At 46.9% G+C, this 20235-nt stretch overlaps 1 protein-coding gene across 1 annotated transcript; it reads left to right on the top strand.

Moving 5' to 3' along the window:
• The first annotated feature begins 2016 nt into the window (after positions 1–2016).
• Positions 2017–4555, top strand: LOC121005541. The gene is made up of 10 exons (XM_040438314.1): positions 2017–2162; positions 2245–2319; positions 2448–2531; positions 2805–2825; positions 3220–3234; positions 3328–3411; positions 3601–3648; positions 3969–4043; positions 4215–4315; positions 4502–4555. Exons 1-10 carry the CDS (start codon positions 2018–2020, stop codon positions 4553–4555), a joined length of 702 nt encoding a protein of 233 aa, XP_040294248.1. The 5' UTR covers position 2017.
• The last annotated feature ends 15680 nt before the right edge of the window (positions 4556–20235 follow it).

Genomic DNA, 20235 nt, shown 5'->3' with positions numbered 1-20235 from the left:
TGCTATAAGGCTACTGGGGGCTGTTATAAGGCATGGGGCTCTTATCTGAGGTCTGATTGGGGGTCATTCATATTGGGGTCTGAGCTGAGGTGTTATCTGAGGTCTTATTGGAGTCTTATTCGCATTGGGGATCTTATTGGGGCTGTTAGCTGAGGTCTGATTAACATTGGGGGTCTGATTGGTGGTCTGACCTGAGGTATAATGAAAAATATTTTTTTTCCGGAGCAGCTTGGAGAAAAAAGGCCTCACAGTCTCCCACACTCCTTCTGCCCGGCCAAGCCAGCCAGCACCCCTCAGGCCAAGCCAGCCAGCACCCCTCAGGCCAAGCCTGCAAAGCACCCCTGAGGCCAAGCCAGCCAGCACCCCTGAGGCCAAGCCTGCCAGCACCCCTGAGGCCAAGCCTGCCAGCACCCCTGAGGCCAAGCCTGCCAGCACCCGTGAGGCCAAGCCTGCCAGCACCCGTGAGGCCAAGCCTGTCAGCACCCCTGAGTCTTCAGAACTGTAAGTAAATTATATATAAGGGGAGCTTATAATATGAAAGAGACGAATTATGTCTGAACAGACATACAGTATAGTGCAAATTCCAGTTTTTGTTTATGTTTTATGTTGCACTGAATTTTCTGAGGGGGGAGGGGTGGCAGTGGATCTTGAGGGAGTTCCCACACTTTTTTCTCAGGACTTGACCCCTGGAGTGGTCCCGCAGTCTGGGTGGCAGTTCTGACTAGTCCTACTTAAATACACAGACATTTAGAGTCATACATTTCCTACACTGGCACAAATGCGTTGCCAGTGACCAACTGTCTGTGCTCAGTCCTACACGTAACCGTCGTAAGTGCATGAGGACCTGCGGATGTGGCGGCGAGGTCTGAGAGGTATGTGGGGGTGGGAGATCCGGGAGGGGGCCCATAATTTTTTTTTTGCTATGGGGCCCAGTCATTTCTTGCTACGCCCCTGAATATACAATATATTACTTGGGCAGCATGTACCACCATCAGTCCAGGGCAGCTGAGGGCCTGGGTGGACAAGTGAGGCAGGCTGAAGCTGAGGGCAGCAGCTAGAAGGCCCCTGGCATTGACTGACAGATGATGGCCCCACTCAGCAGCCTGGCAGCAGGACACAGGAGTGAGGCAGAGCATCAGCCTAGCTCCACACTGGCAGTTGCTGTGAAGTCAGCCGCGGCGCCCATATGCTAGGTGATGTCGCTGAGACACAGACAGCTACGTTCTGACGTTTGCCAGCCTCAAGATTAAGAGAAGACCACGTGAGTCAGTCCTTAACCACCAGCTTTCATTATAGGTCTTCCATACCTACCTATAATGGAAGCGGCCACCCCTATGATGTCATTAAATACCACGATACTTAAGAAACGATGATATCGTCATATTGCCGTTTTTTAATACTGCATTATATTGTGGATACCGGTATATTGCCCAACACTAGCAGAACATAACTTGCATATTTCATATAATGATGACACAATTACATTTTCCACTAATCCAATAACTTTTGTGTTTCAGAGCCTCATTTTCAAATTCCGATAACATCATACAGTGGAATATACGGGTGGTACATGTTCTGTTACCCATGCCTGATATTTATATTCTGTAAAGAATGTCATGATATGTATTAGTTGTGGCTTAAAAAAAAAGTTTTTTAAGTGAACATACTTATTTACTCCCTCAAACATCTCACGTTCCAGAGAATTATTTGCATATGATGTCATAATCCCATTTTCCACCAATCCAATTGCTTGTTTCAGAGCCTCATTTGCATATTCTGATGATGTCATAAAGACATTGTCTCTTAACCGGCGCCTGATGCTGTAACCTGTGCAGTGCTGTTGTCTTCTCAGTGGGACATAGTTCTGCTCTCTTGCGTCCTTAGTGATTATTTGCTACAGGAAGCGATTTTACTAAAGATGTCTGGTTCTATCCAGACCATGTGGCTTCTACTGCTCGTAACATCTGTCTTCATCGGACAGTCTCTCTGTTGCATACCATGCGACTCCAGAGGGAAAATGGCTATGGAAGAATTCAACACCTTTATCAAAAGCCAAGTCGATGACATTGACTCAATAGAAGCCTATGTCAACATCAAGCGGTTTGCCAAAGTCACCGAGAAAAAAGTCCTGAACTACCTTGAGGATGAAGTCGGCATACTGGGTACTTATATTATTACTATTATCTTAATTTCATATAATCTATAGATAGATAGATAATTATTGTACCATTATTTTCCTTCCAGATAAATATGCTATATCCGAAATTGCGTCTGAATATAAAAAATCTGTGGACGTCATCCAGGATATAGATTTTAAGGGTAAGTACAATATTTTATACGTAGGTGGAAATTCTACTTCTCTTATTAATAGGAATTAGTGTGTTGGGGGCTCAGACTGATAGATGAGGGGATCGGACTCTCATTCTTCTCCTCTTTATATATCTTAGAGATCCAGCTTCTTCACATCATTGGACTCCATTTCCAGCGACTCAAAGAAAAGCTCAAGGTTATCGTCCAGGACTCAAACCAACGTAAGTGGAATCTTCTTCTGTCTACCATTGTACTTATCTTCTACGTGTCTGGTAGGTTGTCAGAGAGGATGTTTTCAACTTGTTTTCCTTTCCCTACAGCCTAGTGACAGGAGGGAGCGATTGTAATAAAATGTTCTATACTGGGAATTGCTATGCGTGCAGTTTTCTTTTGTATTATTGCAGGGTTATAGATAGAGCCCTCATATACAGGGGATTTCTGTTCTCTATTGTTCTCTATTAGTAATTCTGCTTTTCTTCATTTCTCACTTTTAGGGAGGTGTCCAAATAAACAAGGTGAGTTCTTCTAGATATAACACCTGCTATAATATGACATATAAATGTATTACACACACAGGCCTCTTGTAGTAATAGTAATGTAGACCCAAACTAGAGATCCCCACAGCCACCAATCAGATCACTGCTGTTATCTCCTACCCTGTACTGGACATATGAAAGCCAGCACCTGATTGGCTGCCAGGAATGTTTGCACTAGGAGCTGCTGCGTTCTATAGAGGCCCGGACCGTTCTGGGGCGGCTCAGAGATTTCTGTCAATGGAAATCTAGAAAACAAAGTGACGAACACAGAGGCACTGACATCATGTAATAATAAGGAGACCCAGAGATTAGAGGTTTCTGAGTCTGACAATGAGAACGGTCAGTAATGTCTTCTTTCTTCTCCATTCCTCAGGTGCAGACAGCTGTGGTAAGTACATTTTATACCAGATTCAGCTTCTTGTCATCATTATTATTATTATCTATAAGATTGGACGGTTATAACACAAGTGCATTTCCCCAGGATTAATGGTGCAAACCTACATCAACTGTCAGACCTGCGCCGAGGAGAAGGTTGTCTGCGCCGGGGGCCCTCCAAAAAATCAAGGTACAGTATAAGATTTTTATCATAGGCCAGAGTAACTAGAATTACACTATATAATGCATGCCAATGGACCTTTCCTACTAGTGTGTGTAAACTGTTGGTACTGTGCCTATTATACAGAGGTGAGCAGCACTACATAGGCACTTTACACAGCACTCGCTGACTATTATATGATGTCTCCTCTTTTCACAGACTACTTGGAGAGATGCAGCTGCCTGTGCACCTCCAACAGATGTTTCGGTAAAGTAGAAGTTTCTATTCTTATATCTACATTCATATAGTACATTAGTAAATATATAGGACCCCAAATCCTCACCGTACACTAAATATACCAGTCACTGGTATACACCAGACTTCCCAAAGCAGGAGGATATTTACATTAATATGATTCAGTCCATAAGCAGGCTAGAAGGGTGATTTGTGGCAGCCTGTACAGTATCCTGTCCATGTGCAGGTGACAGAGGGGTGATAGATACCAGCACATGATTATCATATTTATTCTAATATTATAAATGTCTTTAATGCTCGGCTCACATTTCATTTCTTTCTTCTTTTCTCAGATCTGAAAACTGGACGGTCCTGCTCTCCATGTAAAGATCACAAGTCTCTCCTGGCAGAGACTGTAAACTGTGGAGGTGAGGAGATAGCAGAATATAACCAGTTGCTATCAGTCTCCTCTATGATGGCCGTATTTCCTATTAGGTCTTATAGAAGGAGACGTGTTATTGAGACAACCCCTAAATGTAGGACAGAATATCTACACAATTACTTCTATAATATCTTCTTTCATTTTCCTGTTTTTCTAGAGATAAATATAAAAATCACAGAATATGAAGAACTAATTCTGGACTGTACTTTTGAATGGTACGCGAGGCTGGAGGACACCTATAACAACGTGTTCACCCTGGTAAGTACAATGCAGGGTAAAATTGGGAGATTGTTCAGTTTGAGTTATACGACCATAATGTTAAGGCAGCGCTTCCCAAACGTATTCATTTCATTACTCAAAAACCACTTAGCAGAAAGTCCTTTCACCCAATATCATCACCAGGCTGCTCAATATGGTCTAAAATCAGACTTTCTGTCATGTCAGCAAATTATCATCAGCAATTTTCTAAATTTTTGTCTTAATGATATGACTATGTAAATTACAAATATTATATTATAAATAGTTGTGATATCTGAGGCTCTGATAATTCTCCATATTTTTTCTATAGCCTCGTGAACACAATCCCAAAATCACCCGGGAGCCCTATCTTGTGATCAAGGGCGTACAGATGGGGGACTCCGGACGGTACACGTGTACCACCATCCTGGACTCTGAGGTGCCAGTGAGTAAGATCACCTATAACGTGGCAGGTAAGGACATATTATTACTGGCACTATGCTGAGTGGTAATTCTTAGATACACGGGATTCATATCTACTTGTGGGTGATAATTAGTGAGAAAGGATCTAGTTCTGAAAATCTGAATTGTCACCTATAATGTGGGGCTATTTTACATTAGTATTTGTAAGGAAAAAACCTATAATGGAAAGATTTTAGCCATTTCTGTATTTTGGAGCCACTTTTGGTTTTGACAGTGCTTCTGAGCCTCCATGATGCAGACGATTCTGATATTCTGACATATATTTCATGTTCTTTCATGTATAAGATACACTACAATGTCATTATCGTTCTCTTCATGGAATTAACTATTAATGTAATTGTTTTCTTCATTTAGTTATCAGCGAATCGGAACAGGCGACAAAAAAATACCATCCTCGCCCTACACTTCCTGATGTGCTTGACATCACAGCGCCGGAGCCGCCACTTCTAGAGGAGCTACAGAACAACAATGCTTTCTTCATAGCAATATCTGTGGCCGGCTCCGTCACCATCATGCTGATCGCTGGCATATGGTAGGTAGCATCTATAAGATACTCTGTGGAACAGGCGTAGTATTTTAGATAAATATTACACATTACACAGTGTAAACTTAGTCCAGGCAGTCACTGGATGCTCCAGATTTATCACAATACTGAACGCTTCATGATAAATTTGGCGCATATTACAAGGCCAGACATGTTATAATGTCAGTGGACTGATAAGCAGCTAATGTAAGAAAAAACATTGGAGGATCTGTGCACACATTTCACTCAGAGCTGACATGTAAGTAGCAAATATCAAATAACTGATAGATTTTCTTTTTTCAGCATCTGCATGTTCTGGAGGAAAATGAAATCTAGAGAGCCTCTGGAAAAAGAGCCAGTGTGAAGGCGAACCGTCAAGCACCATCCTGTACTGCCACCTGCCAGGAAAAAAAAAATAATGAAAATTTTAACCCTTCCCCAAAAACAAAAAAACTTTTTAAAAAAAACTTCCCTTCCCCATTTCTGCCTTCACTTTCTCTCCCTACTCCCCCTCCATGAAAAAATAAAAATAAAAAAATGTTTCCCAAAAAATAAAAAATTCTCTTCCCTTCCCCTTTTCTTCCCTCCCCTTTTTCCCTTAAAAATAAAAAAAATAAAAATATACAAAAAATCTTGACTGCAGCATTTCATTTCCCATTCCTTACCTTCCTATATGTCACATAAGAACTACAAAGACTATGGCCTCTTTCCCACGGGCGTGTGCACCCCGTGGTCGTGCTGCAGGAGCACAATCCGTGGGGCAGCCGCAGCGGATCGCGGACCCATTTACTTGAATGGTTCCGCGATCCGGCCGTTCCGCAAAATGATAGGACATGTTCTATCTTTTTGCGGAACGGTAGTACGGGACGAAACCCCACGGAAGCACTCCGTAGTACTTTCATAGGGTTCTGTTCCGTGCTTCCATTCCGCACCATTCCGCATCTCTGGATTTGCGGACCCATTGAAGTGAATGGGTCCGCATCCGTGATGAGGAATGCCAACGGAAGGGCACCCGTGTATTGCGGATCCACAAATGCGGTCTGCAATACGGTAACGGGGCGCACACGCCCGTGGGGAAGAGGGCTATATCAGAGATAGATCAGGAGGATGGAGTCTCTTCTTGTTAATCTTAACACCAGCGCCAGTTTCAAGATCTATAGTCATATAACTTATGGTTTGACTGAGCGGAAACATGTCTTTATTAGAAAACCTTCCTAAATCTAGATGACTAACTTCAAGCACCTGGCCTCCAATGTAAAATACCTAACAGGGCCATGAACTATCATGTGTGGTGTACAGCACTGGTCTACTCATATGGGACATGTGGACCTTTTGGACCCTCTCAGATTAAAGGGCCTAGGGTGTGACCTTTGCTGGGGGAAAAAGATGTGGGATGTCGCATAGTCGAGCTCGTCTTCTTTCTTCTTCTTCTTGCAGGACCTGGCTGGAAAAGGACCTTCGGTGACGTCATTGCGCTCACCACGTGGTGAGCACGGTGACGTTAGCGCCGGTCCTGCTGAATGAATATAGAAGAACCTTGCACTTTATATTTGACGAGATTATTTGTACTCTTACCAATAGTGGGTATCCCTTCAACATATATTTTACATGGTAACTTTGCCTTATTTAGATATATCCACATTCGGGTCACTCCTGTCTCCTTACCCTTTTTGTACTCTACTAACTCTCCCAGGATTGTGCTGCACTTTGTGCATTTGTCTGTTATCTCTATGTATGCTTTTAATCATGTACTCAAATAAAACAATATTTTTATAGTTCATCAGCTTTCAGTGTCCTTTTATAGGTTTTCTATATACAGGTTGTGCTGACTCAATTCCCCAAAATTTTCCTTTGTAGTATGTATTGGAGGCGTGGCGATCTCCTTTGAGTCATGCACACCTGACCAGTCAATCTGTCCTGGAGGCTGGTTTTAAAGTCAGTATAAAACTGAGTCTGCTTATATAGAACCTACCAGTGGCCATTTGGCTCCAGGAGAAGTATATGGTGGGCTCAGCGTGCATGTTGGTACTTGCATCCCTGGATCCGATGAAAGCTGTAATGGCACCGGACGGGGTTAAAAGCAGAGTGTGCTTGGCGTGCACGCTGACCTGCATTCCCTGGATTTTGTGTGGCTGTCGTGGCCCATGAACAGGTGGGAACAGGTGGGAACTAGCGTTAGGGACCACTCAAAAGGGACCACTCAAATGGAGGCAACCTTGACGTGGTGAGTGGCTTATTACGCTTTGGCCAAAATGTACACCAATGTCTCATCCAGCATGGAGGCAGGGCAGAATGCTGGATATAGAGTGCGATCACATTTGTATTCTCCGTTTGTATATGTATTTCGCCATAGTGGTCTGCACTAGGGATGAGCGAACCCGAACTGTATAGTTCGGGTTCGTACCGAATTTTGGGGTGTCCGTGACACGGACCCGAACATTTTCGTAAAAGTTCGGGTTCGGTGTTCGGCGCTTTCTTGGCGCTTTTTGAAAGGCTGCAAAGCAGCCAATCAACAAGCGTCATACTACTTGCCCCAAGAGACCATCACAGCCTTGCCTACTATTGGCATGGCTGTGATTGGCCAGTGCAGCATGTGACCCAGCCTCTATATAAGCTTGGGTCACGTAGCGCTGCACGTCACTCTGCTGATTCAAGCATAGGGAGAGGTTGCAGCTGCGCCAGCACAAGCTATCACCAAGTGTATTTAACCATCAATAGTGTGGTTATTTTGTGCTATATCCTACATCAGCTGCAGGCTGAGCCTGTGTCACCGAAGTGCATTTAACCATCAACAGTCTGGTTATTTTTTGGCCATATACTACATCAGCTGCAGGCTGAGCCTGTGTCGCCGAAGTGCATTTAACCATCAACAGTCTGGTTATTTTTTGGCCATATACTACATCTGGTGCAGGCTGAGCCTGTGTCACCCAAGTACATTTAACCATCAATAGTGTGGTTATTTTTTGGCCATATACTACATCAGGGGCAAGTTGAGCCTGTCACCCAGCGTCTAAAAAATAGACCTGACATTTCTATTCAACCAAATCTGTACTGTTTTAGCTGGTCAAGTTATTTGTAGTGACCGTAAAAGCACAGTTTTTGTTCTGGGTTGAAAATTGAAAAACTATTCCCAAATTTGCCATTCTCAAAATAAGTAGTTTCTGCTATATCAGGCCTACTTGAAATCTATCCCAAAAAGGATATCTTAGATTCAAGGTGCTAATAGTGTCATTCAGAAAAACTTAACACACACGCTACCGTGCAGATACAAGTCTAATTCTGTGATTAAACGTATACCTGTCACACAGCGCAAAAAAAATAGGCCTCACATTTCTATTCAACCAAATCTGTACTGTTTTAGCTGGTCAAATTATGTGTAGTGACCGTAAAAGCACAGTTTTTGTTCTGGGTTGAAAAACTATTCCAAAATTTGCCATTCTCAAAATTGTGGTGAACGGGAACAATGAGGAAAACATCTAATAAGGGACGCGGATGTGGACATGGTCGTGGTGGTGTTAGTGGACCCTCTGGTGCTGGGAGAGGACGTGGCCGTTCTGCCACAGCCACACGTCCTAGTGAACCAACTACCTCAGGTCACAGTACTTAGAAGAATTTACAGCGATATTTGGTGGGGCCCAATGCCGTTCTAAGGATGGTAAGGCCTGAGCAGGTACAGGCATTAGTCAATTGGGTGGCCGACAGTGGATCCAGCAAGTTCACATTATCTCCCACCCAGTCTTCTGCAGAAAGCGCACAGATGGCGCATGAAAACCAAGCCCATCGGTCTGTCACATCACCCCCATGCATATCAGGGAAACTGTCTGAGCCACAAGTTATGCAGCAGTCTCTTATGCTGTTTGAAGACTCTGCTGCCAGGGTTTCCCAAGGGCATCCACCTAGCCCTTCCCCAGGGGTGGAAGAGATAGAATGCACTAACGCACAACCACTTTTGTTTCCTGATGATGAGGACATGGGAATACCACCTCAGCACGTCTCTGATGATGACGAAACACAGGTGCCAACTGCTGCGTCTTTCTGCAGTGTGCAGACTGAACAGGAGGTCAGAGATCAAGACTGGGTGGAAGACGATGCAGGGGACAATGAGGTCCTAGACCCCACATGGAATGAAGGTCGTGCCACTGACTTTCACAGTTCGGAGGAAGAGGCAGTGGTGAGACCGAGCCAACAGCGTAGCAAAAGAGGGAGCAGTGGGCAAAATCAGAACACCCGCCGCCAAGAGACTCCCCCTGCTACTGACCGCCGCCATCTGGGACCGAGCACCCCAAAGGCAGCTTCAAGGAGTTCCCTGGCATGGCACTTCTTCAAACAATGTGCTGACGACAAGACCCGAGTGGTTTGCACGCTGTGCCATCAGAGCCTGAAGCGAGGCATTAACGTTCTGAACCTTAGCACAACCTGCACTACCAGGCATCTGCATGCAAAGCATGAACTGCAGTGGAGTAAACACCTTAAAAACATAGAACTCACTCAGGCTCCCCCTGCTACCTCTTCTGCTGCTGCCGCCTCGGCCTCTTCTGCTGCTGCCGCCGCCTCGGCCTCTTCTGCTGCTGCTGCCGCCGCCTCTGCCTCTTCCTCCGCCTCTGGAGGAACGTTGGCACCTGCCGCCCAGCAAACATGGGATGTACCACCAACACCACCACCTGCGTCACCAAGCATCTCAACCATGTCACACGGCAGCGTTCAGCTCTCCATCTCACAAACATTTGAGAGAAAGCGTAAATTCCCACCTAGCCACCCTCGATCCTTGGCCCTGAATGCCAGCATTTCTAAACTACTGGCCTATGAAATGCTGTCATTTAGGCTGGTGGACACACACAGCTTCAAACAGCTCATGTCACTTGCTGTCCCACAGTATGTTGTTCCCAGCCGCCACTACTTCTCCAAGAGAGCCGTGCCTTCCCTGCACAAACAAGTGTCCGATAAAATCAAGTGTGCACTGCGCAACGCCATCTGTGGCAAGGTCCACCTAACCACAGATACATGGACCAGTAAGCACGGCCAGGGACGCTATATCTCCCTAACTGCACACTGGGTAAATGTAGTGGCGGCTGGGCCCCAGGCGGAGAGCTGTTTGGCGCACATCCTTCCGCCGCCAAGGATCGCAGGGCAACATTCTTTGCCTCCTGTCTCCTCCTCCTCCTACTCAGCTTCCTCCTCCTCTTCTTCCACCTGCTCATCCAGTCAGCCACACACCTTCACCAACAACTTCAGCACAGCCCGGGGTAAACGTCAGCAGGCCGTTCTGAAACTCATATGTTTGGGGGACAGGCCCCACACCGCACAGGAGTTGTGGGGGGGTATAGAACAACAGACCGACGAGTGGTTGCTGCCGGTGAGCCTCAAGCCCGGCCTGCTGGTGTGCGATAATGGGCGAAATCTCGTTGCAGCTCTGGGACTAGCCGGTTTGACGCACATCCCTTGCCTGGCACATGTGCTGAATTTGGTGGTGCAGAAGTTCATTCGCAACTACCCCGACATGTCAGAGCTGCTGCATAAAGTGCGGGCCGTCTGTTCGCGCTTCCGGCGTTCACACCCTGCCGCTGATCGCCTATCTGCTCTACAGCGTAACTTCGGCCTTTCCGCTCACCGCCTCATATGCGACGTGCCCACCAGGTGGAACTCCACCTTGCATATGCTGGACAGACTGTGCGAGCAGCCATAGTGGAGTTTCAGCTGCAGCACGCACGGGTCAGTCGCACTGCGGATCAGACCCACTTCACCACCAATGACTGGGCCTCCATGCAAGACCTGTGTGCCCTGTTGCGCTGTTTCGAGTACTCCACTAACATGGCCAGTGGCGATGACGCCGTTATCAGCGTTACAATACCACTTCTATGTCTCCTTGAGAAAACACTTAGGGCGATGATGTAAGAGGAGGTGGCCCAGGAGGAAGAGGAGGAAGAGGGGTCATTTTTAGCACTTTCAGGCCAGTCTCTTCGAAGTGACTCAGAGGGAGGTTTTTTGCAACACCAGAGGCCAGGTACAAATGTGGCCAGACAGGGCCCACTACTGGAGGACAAGGAGGACGAGGATGAGGAGGAGGGGGAGGAGGATGAGGATGAAGCATGTTCACAGCGGGGTGGCACCCAAAGCAGCTCGGGCCCATCACTGGTGCGTGGCTGGGGGAAAACACAGGACGATGACGATACGCCTCCCACAGAGGACAGCTTGTCCTTACCTCTGGGCAGCCTGGCACACATGAGCGACTACATGCTGCAGTGCCTGCGCAACGACAGCAGAGTTGCCCACATTTTAAGGTGTGCGGACTACTGGGTTGCCACCCTGCTGGATCCCCGGTACAAAGACAATGTGCCCACCTTACTTCCTACACTGGAGCGTGATAGGAAGATGCGCGAGTACAAGCGCACGTTGGTAGACGCGCTACTGAGAGCATTCCCAAATGTCACAGGGGAACCAGTGGAAGCCCAAGGCGAAGGCAGAGGAGGAGCAAGAGGTCGCCAACGCAGCTGTGTCACGGCCAGCTCCTCTGAGGGCAGGGTTAGCATGGCAGTGATGTGGAAAAGTTTTGTCACCAAGCCACAGCTAACTGCACCACCACCTGATACGGAACGTGTTAGCAGGAGGCAACATTTCACTAACATGGTGGAACAGTACCTGTGCACACCCCTCCACGTACTGAATGATGGTACGGCCCCATTCAACTTCTGGGTCTCCAAATTGTCCACGTGGCCAGAGCTAGCCTTTTATGCTTTGGTGGAGCTGGCCTGCCCGGCGGCCAGCGTTTTGTCTGAACATGTATTCAGCACGGCAGGGGCCGTCATTACAGACAAAGGCAGCCACCTGTCTACAGCCAATGTAGACAAGCTGACGTTCATAAAAATGAACCAGGCATGGATCCCACAGGACCTTTCCATCCCTTGTGCAGATTAGATATTAACTACCTCCCCTTAACAATATATTATTCTACTCCAGGGCACTTACTCATTCAATCCTATTTTTATTTTCATTTTACCATTATATTGCGGGGCAACCCAAAGTTGAATGAACCTCTCCTCTGTCTGGGTGCCTGGGCCTAAATATGTGACAGTGGCCTGTTCCAGTGGTGGGTGACGTGATGCCTGATTCTCTGCTATGACATGAAGACAGATTCTGTGCTGACATAAGGCCAGATTCTCTGTTACGGGACCTCTCTCCTCTGCCTGGGTGCCTGGGCCTAAATGTGTGACAGTGGCCTGTTCCAGTGGTGGGTGACGTGATGCCTGATTCTCTGCTATGACATGAAGACTGATTCTGTGCTGACATAAGGCCTGATTCTCTGTTACGGGACCTCTCTCCTCTGTCTGGGTGCTTGGGCCTAAATGTGTGACAGTGGCCTGTTCCAGTGGTGGGTGACGTGAAGCCTGATTCTCTGCTATGACATGAAGACTGATTCTGCGCTGACATAAGGCCTGATTCTCTGTTACGGGACCTCTCACCTCTGTCTGGGTGCTGGGGCCTAAATGTGTGACAGTGGCCTGTTCCAGTGGTGGGTGACGTGAAGCCTGATTCTCTGCTATGACATGAAGACTGATTCTGTGCTGACATAAGGCCAGATTTTCTGTTACGGGACCTCTCTCTCCTGCCTGGGTGCCGGGGCCTAAATGTGTGACAGTGGCCTGTTCCAGTGGTGGGTGACGTGAAGCCTGATTCTCTGCTATGTCATGAAGACAGATTCTGTGCTGACATAAGGCCAGATTCTCTGTTACGGGACCTCTCTCCTCTGCCTGGGTGCCTGGGCCTAAATGTGTGACAAAGGCCTGTTCCAGTGGTGGTTGACGTGATGCCTGATTCTCTGCTATGACATGAAGACAGATTCTGTGCTGACATAAGGCCAGATTCTCTGTTACGGGACCTCTCTCCTCTGCCTGGGTGCCTGGGCCTAAATATGTGACAGTGGCCTGTTCCAGTGGTGGGTGACGTGAAGCCTGATTCTCTGCTATGACATGAAGACAGATTCTGTGCTGACATAAGGCCAGATTCTCTGTTACGGGACCTCTCTCCTCTGCCTGGGTGCCTGGGCCTAAATTTTTGACAGTGGCCTGTTCCAGTGGTGGGTGACGTGATGCCTGATTCTCTGCTATGACATGAAGACTGATTCTGCGCTGACATAAGGCCAGATTCTCTGTTACGGGACCTCTCTCCTCTGCCTGGGGGCCTGGGCCTAAATATGTGACAGTGGCCTGTTCCAGTGGTGGGTGACGTGAAGCCTAATTCTCTGCTATGACATGAAGACAGATTCTGTGCTGACATAAGGCCTGATTCTCTGTTACGGGACCTCTCTCCTCTGTCTGGGTGCCTGGGCCTAAATGTGTGAGAGTGGCCTGTTCCAGTGGTGGGTGACGTGAAGCCTAATTCTCTGCTATGACATGAAGACAGATTCTGTGCTGACATAAGGCCTGATTCTCTGTTACGGGACCTCTCTCCTCTGTCTGGGTGCCTGGGCCTAAATGTGTGAGAGTGGCCTGTTCCAGTGGTGGGTGACGTGAAGCCTGATTCTCTGCTATGTCATGAAGACAGATTCTGTGCTGACATAAGGCCAGATTCTCTGTTACGGGACCTCTCTCCTCTGTCTGGGTGCCTGGGCCTAAATGTGTGACAGTGGCCTGTTCCAGTGGTGGGTGACGTGAAGCCTGATTCTCTGCTATGACATGAAGACTGATTCTGCGCTGACATAAGGCCAGATTCTCTGTTACGGGACCTCTCTCCTCTGTCTGGGTGCCTGGGCCTAAATGTGTGACAGTGGCCTGTTCCAGTGGTGGGTGACGTGAAGCCTGATTCTCTGCTATGACATGAAGACAGATTCTGTGCTGACATAAGGCCTGATTCTCTGTTACGGGACCTCTCTCCTCTGTCTGGGTGCCCGGGCCTAAATGTGTGACAGTGGCCTGTTCCAGTGGTGGGTGACATGAAGCCTGATTCTCTGCTATGGCATGAAGAGACTGATTCTCTGCTGACATGAAGCCAGATTCTTTGCTATGGCATGAAGAGACTGATTCTCTGCTGATGTGAAGCCAGATTCTCTGCTATGGGACCTCTGTCCAATTGATATTGGTTAATTTTTATTTTTTTATTTTTATTTTAATTCATTTCCCTATCCACATTTGTTTGCAGGGGATTTACCTACATGTTGCTGCCTTTTGCAGCCCTCTAGCTCTTTCCTGGGCTGTTTTACAGCCTTTTTAGTGCCCAAAAGTTCGGGTCCCCATTGACTTCAATAGGGTTCGGGTTCGGGACGAAGTTCGGGTCGGCCGAACTTCTCGAACCCGAACATCCAGGTGTTCGCTCAACTTTAGTCTGCACCTATATACAGGTTGGGCTGACTCAATTCCCCAAAATTTTCCTTTGTAGTATGTATTGGAGGCGTGGCGATCTCCTTTGAGTCATGCACACCTGACCAGTCAATCTGTCCTGGAGGCTGGTTTTAAAGTCAGTATAAAACTGATAACCTACAAAAAGGCAGCTCTGTCAACTTAGACAGCTATAATTACCACTTGTCCCACATCCAGAGTAAACTAAAAACCAAACAAGTGGAATGGTGTATCAAAAATATCATTTATTATAAAATATAAAAAATTGGAGAACAACAGGATGGTATACAGTACACGGAGAAGCACAAGGCCAGTCACACCAAAAACACCACCAATAAACTGCGCAGTGTAGGGCACAGATAGGTACAACCAAAAGGTAAAGCTGAGGCTCTGGGATAACCAGAATGATATAGCATATAATGGTCGCCCCAATAAGGGAATGGTACACAAGGTACCACAGACCAGATATGGTAAACCAAAAGCCGTAGCTAACATACACGGAATGGTATAGGCACCACGACCGACAATGATAATGACACAATTAATATGAATCGCTGGCTGGAATCAAAAATACTGACGTGTGCCTAAGTACAGAGGACCCAATGTGGATACATGCAGGGGTGCCCTGTACATAGTGTGGAACCGTGCTAATGACGGGACGTACCTGAAGACATGGTGGTGGGATGGATGACAGGCCCTGAGCGCGAGACCTCGACGCGCGTTTCACCTCAGCGGCTTCGTCAGGAGGTACTATGTGATAAGTGAGCAGGGTATATATAGAGTATAGTGGGGGTGGGACGATAGAAGAGAATTACCTGGATGCGGCACATCTGTGGACCACACATCGGGCGCGGGAAGGCCCATGATATGCGGCGACATCTCTCAGCGCGTCCACATCGGCGCACCGCGCATGCGTGGCGCTTACAGACGTCACGGAGCGCGTCGAGATGGCGTCGCACAGCGCATGCGCACCCCGCGACCCCGTGGAACGCAGGTGAACCGCAATCCACGGCTCTGAAAGAGAACCTGGGGATAGACATAGTCGCACGGTTACTATGACACTGCCACAGAACGCACACCAGCTGCATCCACACTGGGTCCCGCATACACAGACAATATCCTATCAACAAAGAGAAATCCGCCAGTGAACATAACGTGAGGATATAATTGTGCAAAAATAAATAATTAGAAAGAGGGCATGGTCATGGGTATGGCTATCTATAACATAACTCCATGACCTGTCCACACAGTGACATATCAATTAGAAAGCAAGTGATGTACTAGGGGTCCATATAAATGTAACCGCAGTATCATTATATGGATCATACAAATGATCTAATTACATAGTGAATAAGAAAACATTTTATCTAAAAGCATCATATGTGTGAAAAAAGTACTATCAATAATATGCATAAAGTCATTACCATCCATAGTCCAAAAGACATAAAATCGGGAGTACTCATGATGGTCAATAATGCAATATAGCCCATAATAAGAGACCCTCTCCGTCTTGGTCTGAGGTATACATGGTGATGCGATCTCTCAAATTGCAAAACAGATTCATGTATACAAGATGGAAGGACACAAAAATCATATATGCATAGATAATAAACATGATAAAACAACAATTCATAAAGGTGAAAGGAATCTTCCCATTATATTGATAAAAATAAGGATAATGCTGTATAAAAAGCCACATAATAAGGACCCTTAAGAGGTGGTTATCCTCCATGACAAGGGTGGAGGGTGGGGGCGCCACAGGTGGCACCGCGGGCAGCAAAAGGCAGCCCCCGGGGTCACCCAAGGCACACCCAACCCACAACCCAACGTGGACAACAAAATAATTCCCAAAGTCCTGGAGAGGAAGGGGTGACCGGGGCGACACCACCGGCGGCAAAAGGCCGCCGGCGGGGTCGACCGAGGGACCCCCAACCACCCAAAACCGGAAAGCAGCAAGGAGTAGCAATGTAAATAATGGCATAAATATGGGGTAGGAGTGACCGGGGCGGCACCGCCGACGGCAAGGGGCCGTATGCGGGGTCGACCGGGGCACTCACAAACCCACAAAGAAAGCTATGGTCAAAGCAACCCCACCCATGTGGCACAGGACACATCAAAAATCTAAAGAGTCTCCACAGAATATAGCAATATCATAACAAGGAGTCTCACTGATTGGAATATACCAGAGAGATCTACAACACATGTAATATCGGTGCCCAACGTGATGCACCACCAAGTATATACACTTAGAGTAGAGTAATATAAGTGTGTTGCTAGGAGATCTTGACGAGTATCCTCTCCTGTGGCGACCATGTCATCCCAGTTGGTTACTCTGTCCATCATCGCCAATTCCACACAAAAAAAGAAATGGATGGTATGATCTCAAAAAGAAGAAAACAACAATGTTATAGCAAATGGAATATAATAAAACAAAAGAAAAAATATATACCCTACGAATAAAATTCGCGCAATATTTATAGAAAGGAGGAAAAACTATTAGATTCGTTAAGGCCGTACGGAGTGACGGTATCCAGGTTGACAATCCACCTAGTCTCTCTACGGAGTAGAGCTACTTTAATATTACCGCCTCTAGACCCTAGATGGATTCTGTCAATACCCTTCACCGTCAATCCCCCTGGATCGGACCCGTGGAACCTGCAAAAATGTCGTGGAACCGCCTGCAGTGACTCCCAGTCCCTTTCAGGTATTTCTGCAGCTGCTCGGATCTTACCAACATGTTCCAAAACCCGTATCTTCAGGGCTCTCTTTGTCATACCGACATAAAAAAGATTACATGGGCAAGTGATCAAATATATCACAGCCTCGGTGTTACAATTAATGTTGTGTACAATCTTAAAGTCTTTTCGACCTGAGGAGTCACTGAAGGCGGTGGAACGGATCATGTATCTGCAGGCGGCGCACGATCCACAGGAGAAAGACCCCCACTTGGGGCCCTTGCTACCAAAGATACCTCCCATAGGTTTAGGGACATAGTGGCTCTTCGTGAGGATGTCACGCAAATTGCGTGACCGCCTCCAAGTGATCTGGGGATATGCGGGGAGGCATACCGCCAAATCACCATCTGTGTGCAACACCGGCCAGTGTCTCCTCAGAATATTCTGAATATACCTCCATTTCGTATTGAAGGGAGTAATAAATCTCACACATGTGTCTCGGTTATCCCTTTTCTGAACTCTACTCACCAACAAGGAGTCTCTAGATGTTTTTTTGGCTCTTTCGTAGCCCCGCTGTATAGTATTGTATTGATAACCTCTTTCAAAGAATCGCTGTGTCAGAGCGCCTGCTTGTTGTTCGAACTGCTTATCACTGGAGCAGATCCTGCGGGTTCTTAAAAATTGCCCTGTAGGTATTGCCTGTATCGTATTCGGATGGTGAGCAGAGGAGGCGTGGAGAAGGGCATTGACGGCAGTGGACTTCCTAAAGAGATCAGTGGACAAATATCCGTCAGGTCCCTTAGTGATCATTATGTCCAAGAATTCGACATTCGTAAGACTGTATTTCCAAGTGAGTCTGATGTTACGTGTATTATTGTTGAGACAGGCCAAAAAGTTTTCCAAGGCCGGAATAGTGTCCTGCCATAGAAAAAACACATCGTCTATATACCTAGACCATAGGAGTGCGGCATCGTATCCAGGCGTATCCTGGACGATCTCTCTCTCCCACAGCCCCAGGAACAGGTTGGCATATGAGGGGGCACAAGATGCCCCCATAGCTGTCCCCTGGAGCTGTAGGAAGAGGCGGTCCTTAAATAAAAAATAATTATGCGTAAGCATAAATTCCAGCAATGCCAGAATAAATTCAATCATGCTATTATCATAATCTGACATGGTCAAAAAAGATCTAGATGCCCGCACTCCCTGGTCATGGTATATAGACGTGTATAACCATTCAATATCGCATGTGACAAGGACCACATAGTGGTCTGCACCTATATACAGGTTGTGCTGACTCAATTCCCCCAAATTTTCCTTTGTAGTATGTATTGGAGGCGTGGCGATCTCCTTTGAGTCATGCACACCTGACCAGTCAATCTGTCCTGGAGGCTGGTTTTAAAGTCAGTATAAAACTGAGTCTGCTTATATAGAACCTACCAGTGGCCATTTGGCTCCAGGAGAAGTATATGGTGGGCTCAGCGTGCATGTTGGTACTTGCATCCCTGGATCCAATGAAAGCTGTAATGGCACCGGACGGGGTTAAAAGCAGAGTGTGCTTGGCGTGCACGCTGACCTGCATTCCCTGGATTTTGTGTGGCTGTCGCGGCCCATGAACAGGTGGGAACTAGCGTTAGGGACCACTCAAATGGAGGCAACCTTGACGTGGTGAGTGGCTTATTACGCTTTGGCCAAAATGTACACCAATGTCTCATCCAGCATGGAGGCAGGGCAGAATGCTGGATATAGAGTGCGATCACATTTGTATTCTCCGTTTAAATAACCATCACCAGGAGTCCTCTGATAAGTCAACATTTTTTGGTGCATATGGGTTTCATCCGCAGTTTGGGACATTCTCTGGAGAGGGGTCTTCTGGTTTACCTGATGAGGAGAGATTTTCCTCGTCTTTGTCGTTTATTTGGCAAAAGATTCAGGGTAATCTGAAGAGGATGACTGAGAGATATAAGCGTGTGGCGGATAAGAGACGTGTGCCTGGTCCGGACCTGAATGTGGGTGATCTGGTGTGGTTGTCCACAAAGAATATCAAACTGAAGGTTCCCTCCTGGAAGTTGGGTCCTAAGTTTATTGGGCCTTACAAGATCTTGTCCGTCATCAATCCCGTTGCCTTCCGACTTCCTCAGACTTGGAAGATCCATAATGTTTTTCACAAGTCCCTATTAAAACCTTATGTCCAACCCACTGTACCCTCCTCTTTGCCTCCTCCTCCGATTATTGTTGATGGTAATCTTGAATTTCAGGTCTCTAGGATTGTGGATTCTCGCATTATCCGCGGTTCTCTCCAGTACCTCGTTCATTGGGAGGGTTATGGTCCTGAGGAGAGGATGTGGGTCCCAGTGGCGGACATTAAGGCCACTCGTCTCATTAGGGCTTTCCATAGGTCTCATCCTGAGAAGGTGTGCTCTGAGTGTCCGGAGTCCACCTGTAGAGGGAGGGTTACTGTCACCGCCACTTCTGTGAGAAGGTCTGGCAGACGTTCTTCTCTACCTCTTGTATGATGTTCTTTGTTTTGGTTTCACTTTCTCTTCTACTTTCCTTCTGCCAGGTGTCACTTATTTAGACATAATCGTCTTCCTTTATATTCCCTCCCATACTGCCTCACTTTGCGGTTTATACTACTTCCTAGATTAGGTGTTCACTGCTGGAGGCTTCGTCTGCTGTTTGCTCAGATAAGTCCTTTACTTTATTGTGTTTGCTTGCTGGCTTGAATCTAGGTGACCCTGACTCCCTCACTATTATAGGGTTTTCAGGTGTCACACAGGCTTAGGTACGTGGGCATGCAATCGTCTACCATCGAGACCCTTGTATGTGCATAGCAGTCAGGGAGAGCTGTTAGGATTTTTTTAGGGCTCACCTAATAGCTCCTTAGTGTGGGATCAAGCCAGTCGCTCGTTTATTTATAAGTTCCAGGTATCT

Source organism: Bufo bufo, chromosome 6 (assembly GCF_905171765.1).
Source record: "Bufo bufo chromosome 6, aBufBuf1.1, whole genome shotgun sequence".
Taxonomy (NCBI): domain Eukaryota; kingdom Metazoa; phylum Chordata; class Amphibia; order Anura; family Bufonidae; genus Bufo; species Bufo bufo.
This window is presented reverse-complemented; position numbering and strand designations above follow the sequence as displayed.

Bases quoted from the DNA above. Each gene is read 5' to 3' on its own strand.
- LOC121005541 (XM_040438314.1), top strand. From the start codon at position 2,018: ATGGCTATGGAAGAATTCAACACCTTTATCAAAAGCCAAGTCGATGAC. The intron at 4,044-4,214 runs GTGAGGAGATAG...CTGTTTTTCTAG, and splicing joins AGAGACTGTAAACTGTGGAG to AGATAAATATAAAAATCACA. The intron at 4,316-4,501 runs GTAAGTACAATG...CTGTCATGTCAG, and splicing joins ATAACAACGTGTTCACCCTG to CAAATTATCATCAGCAATTT.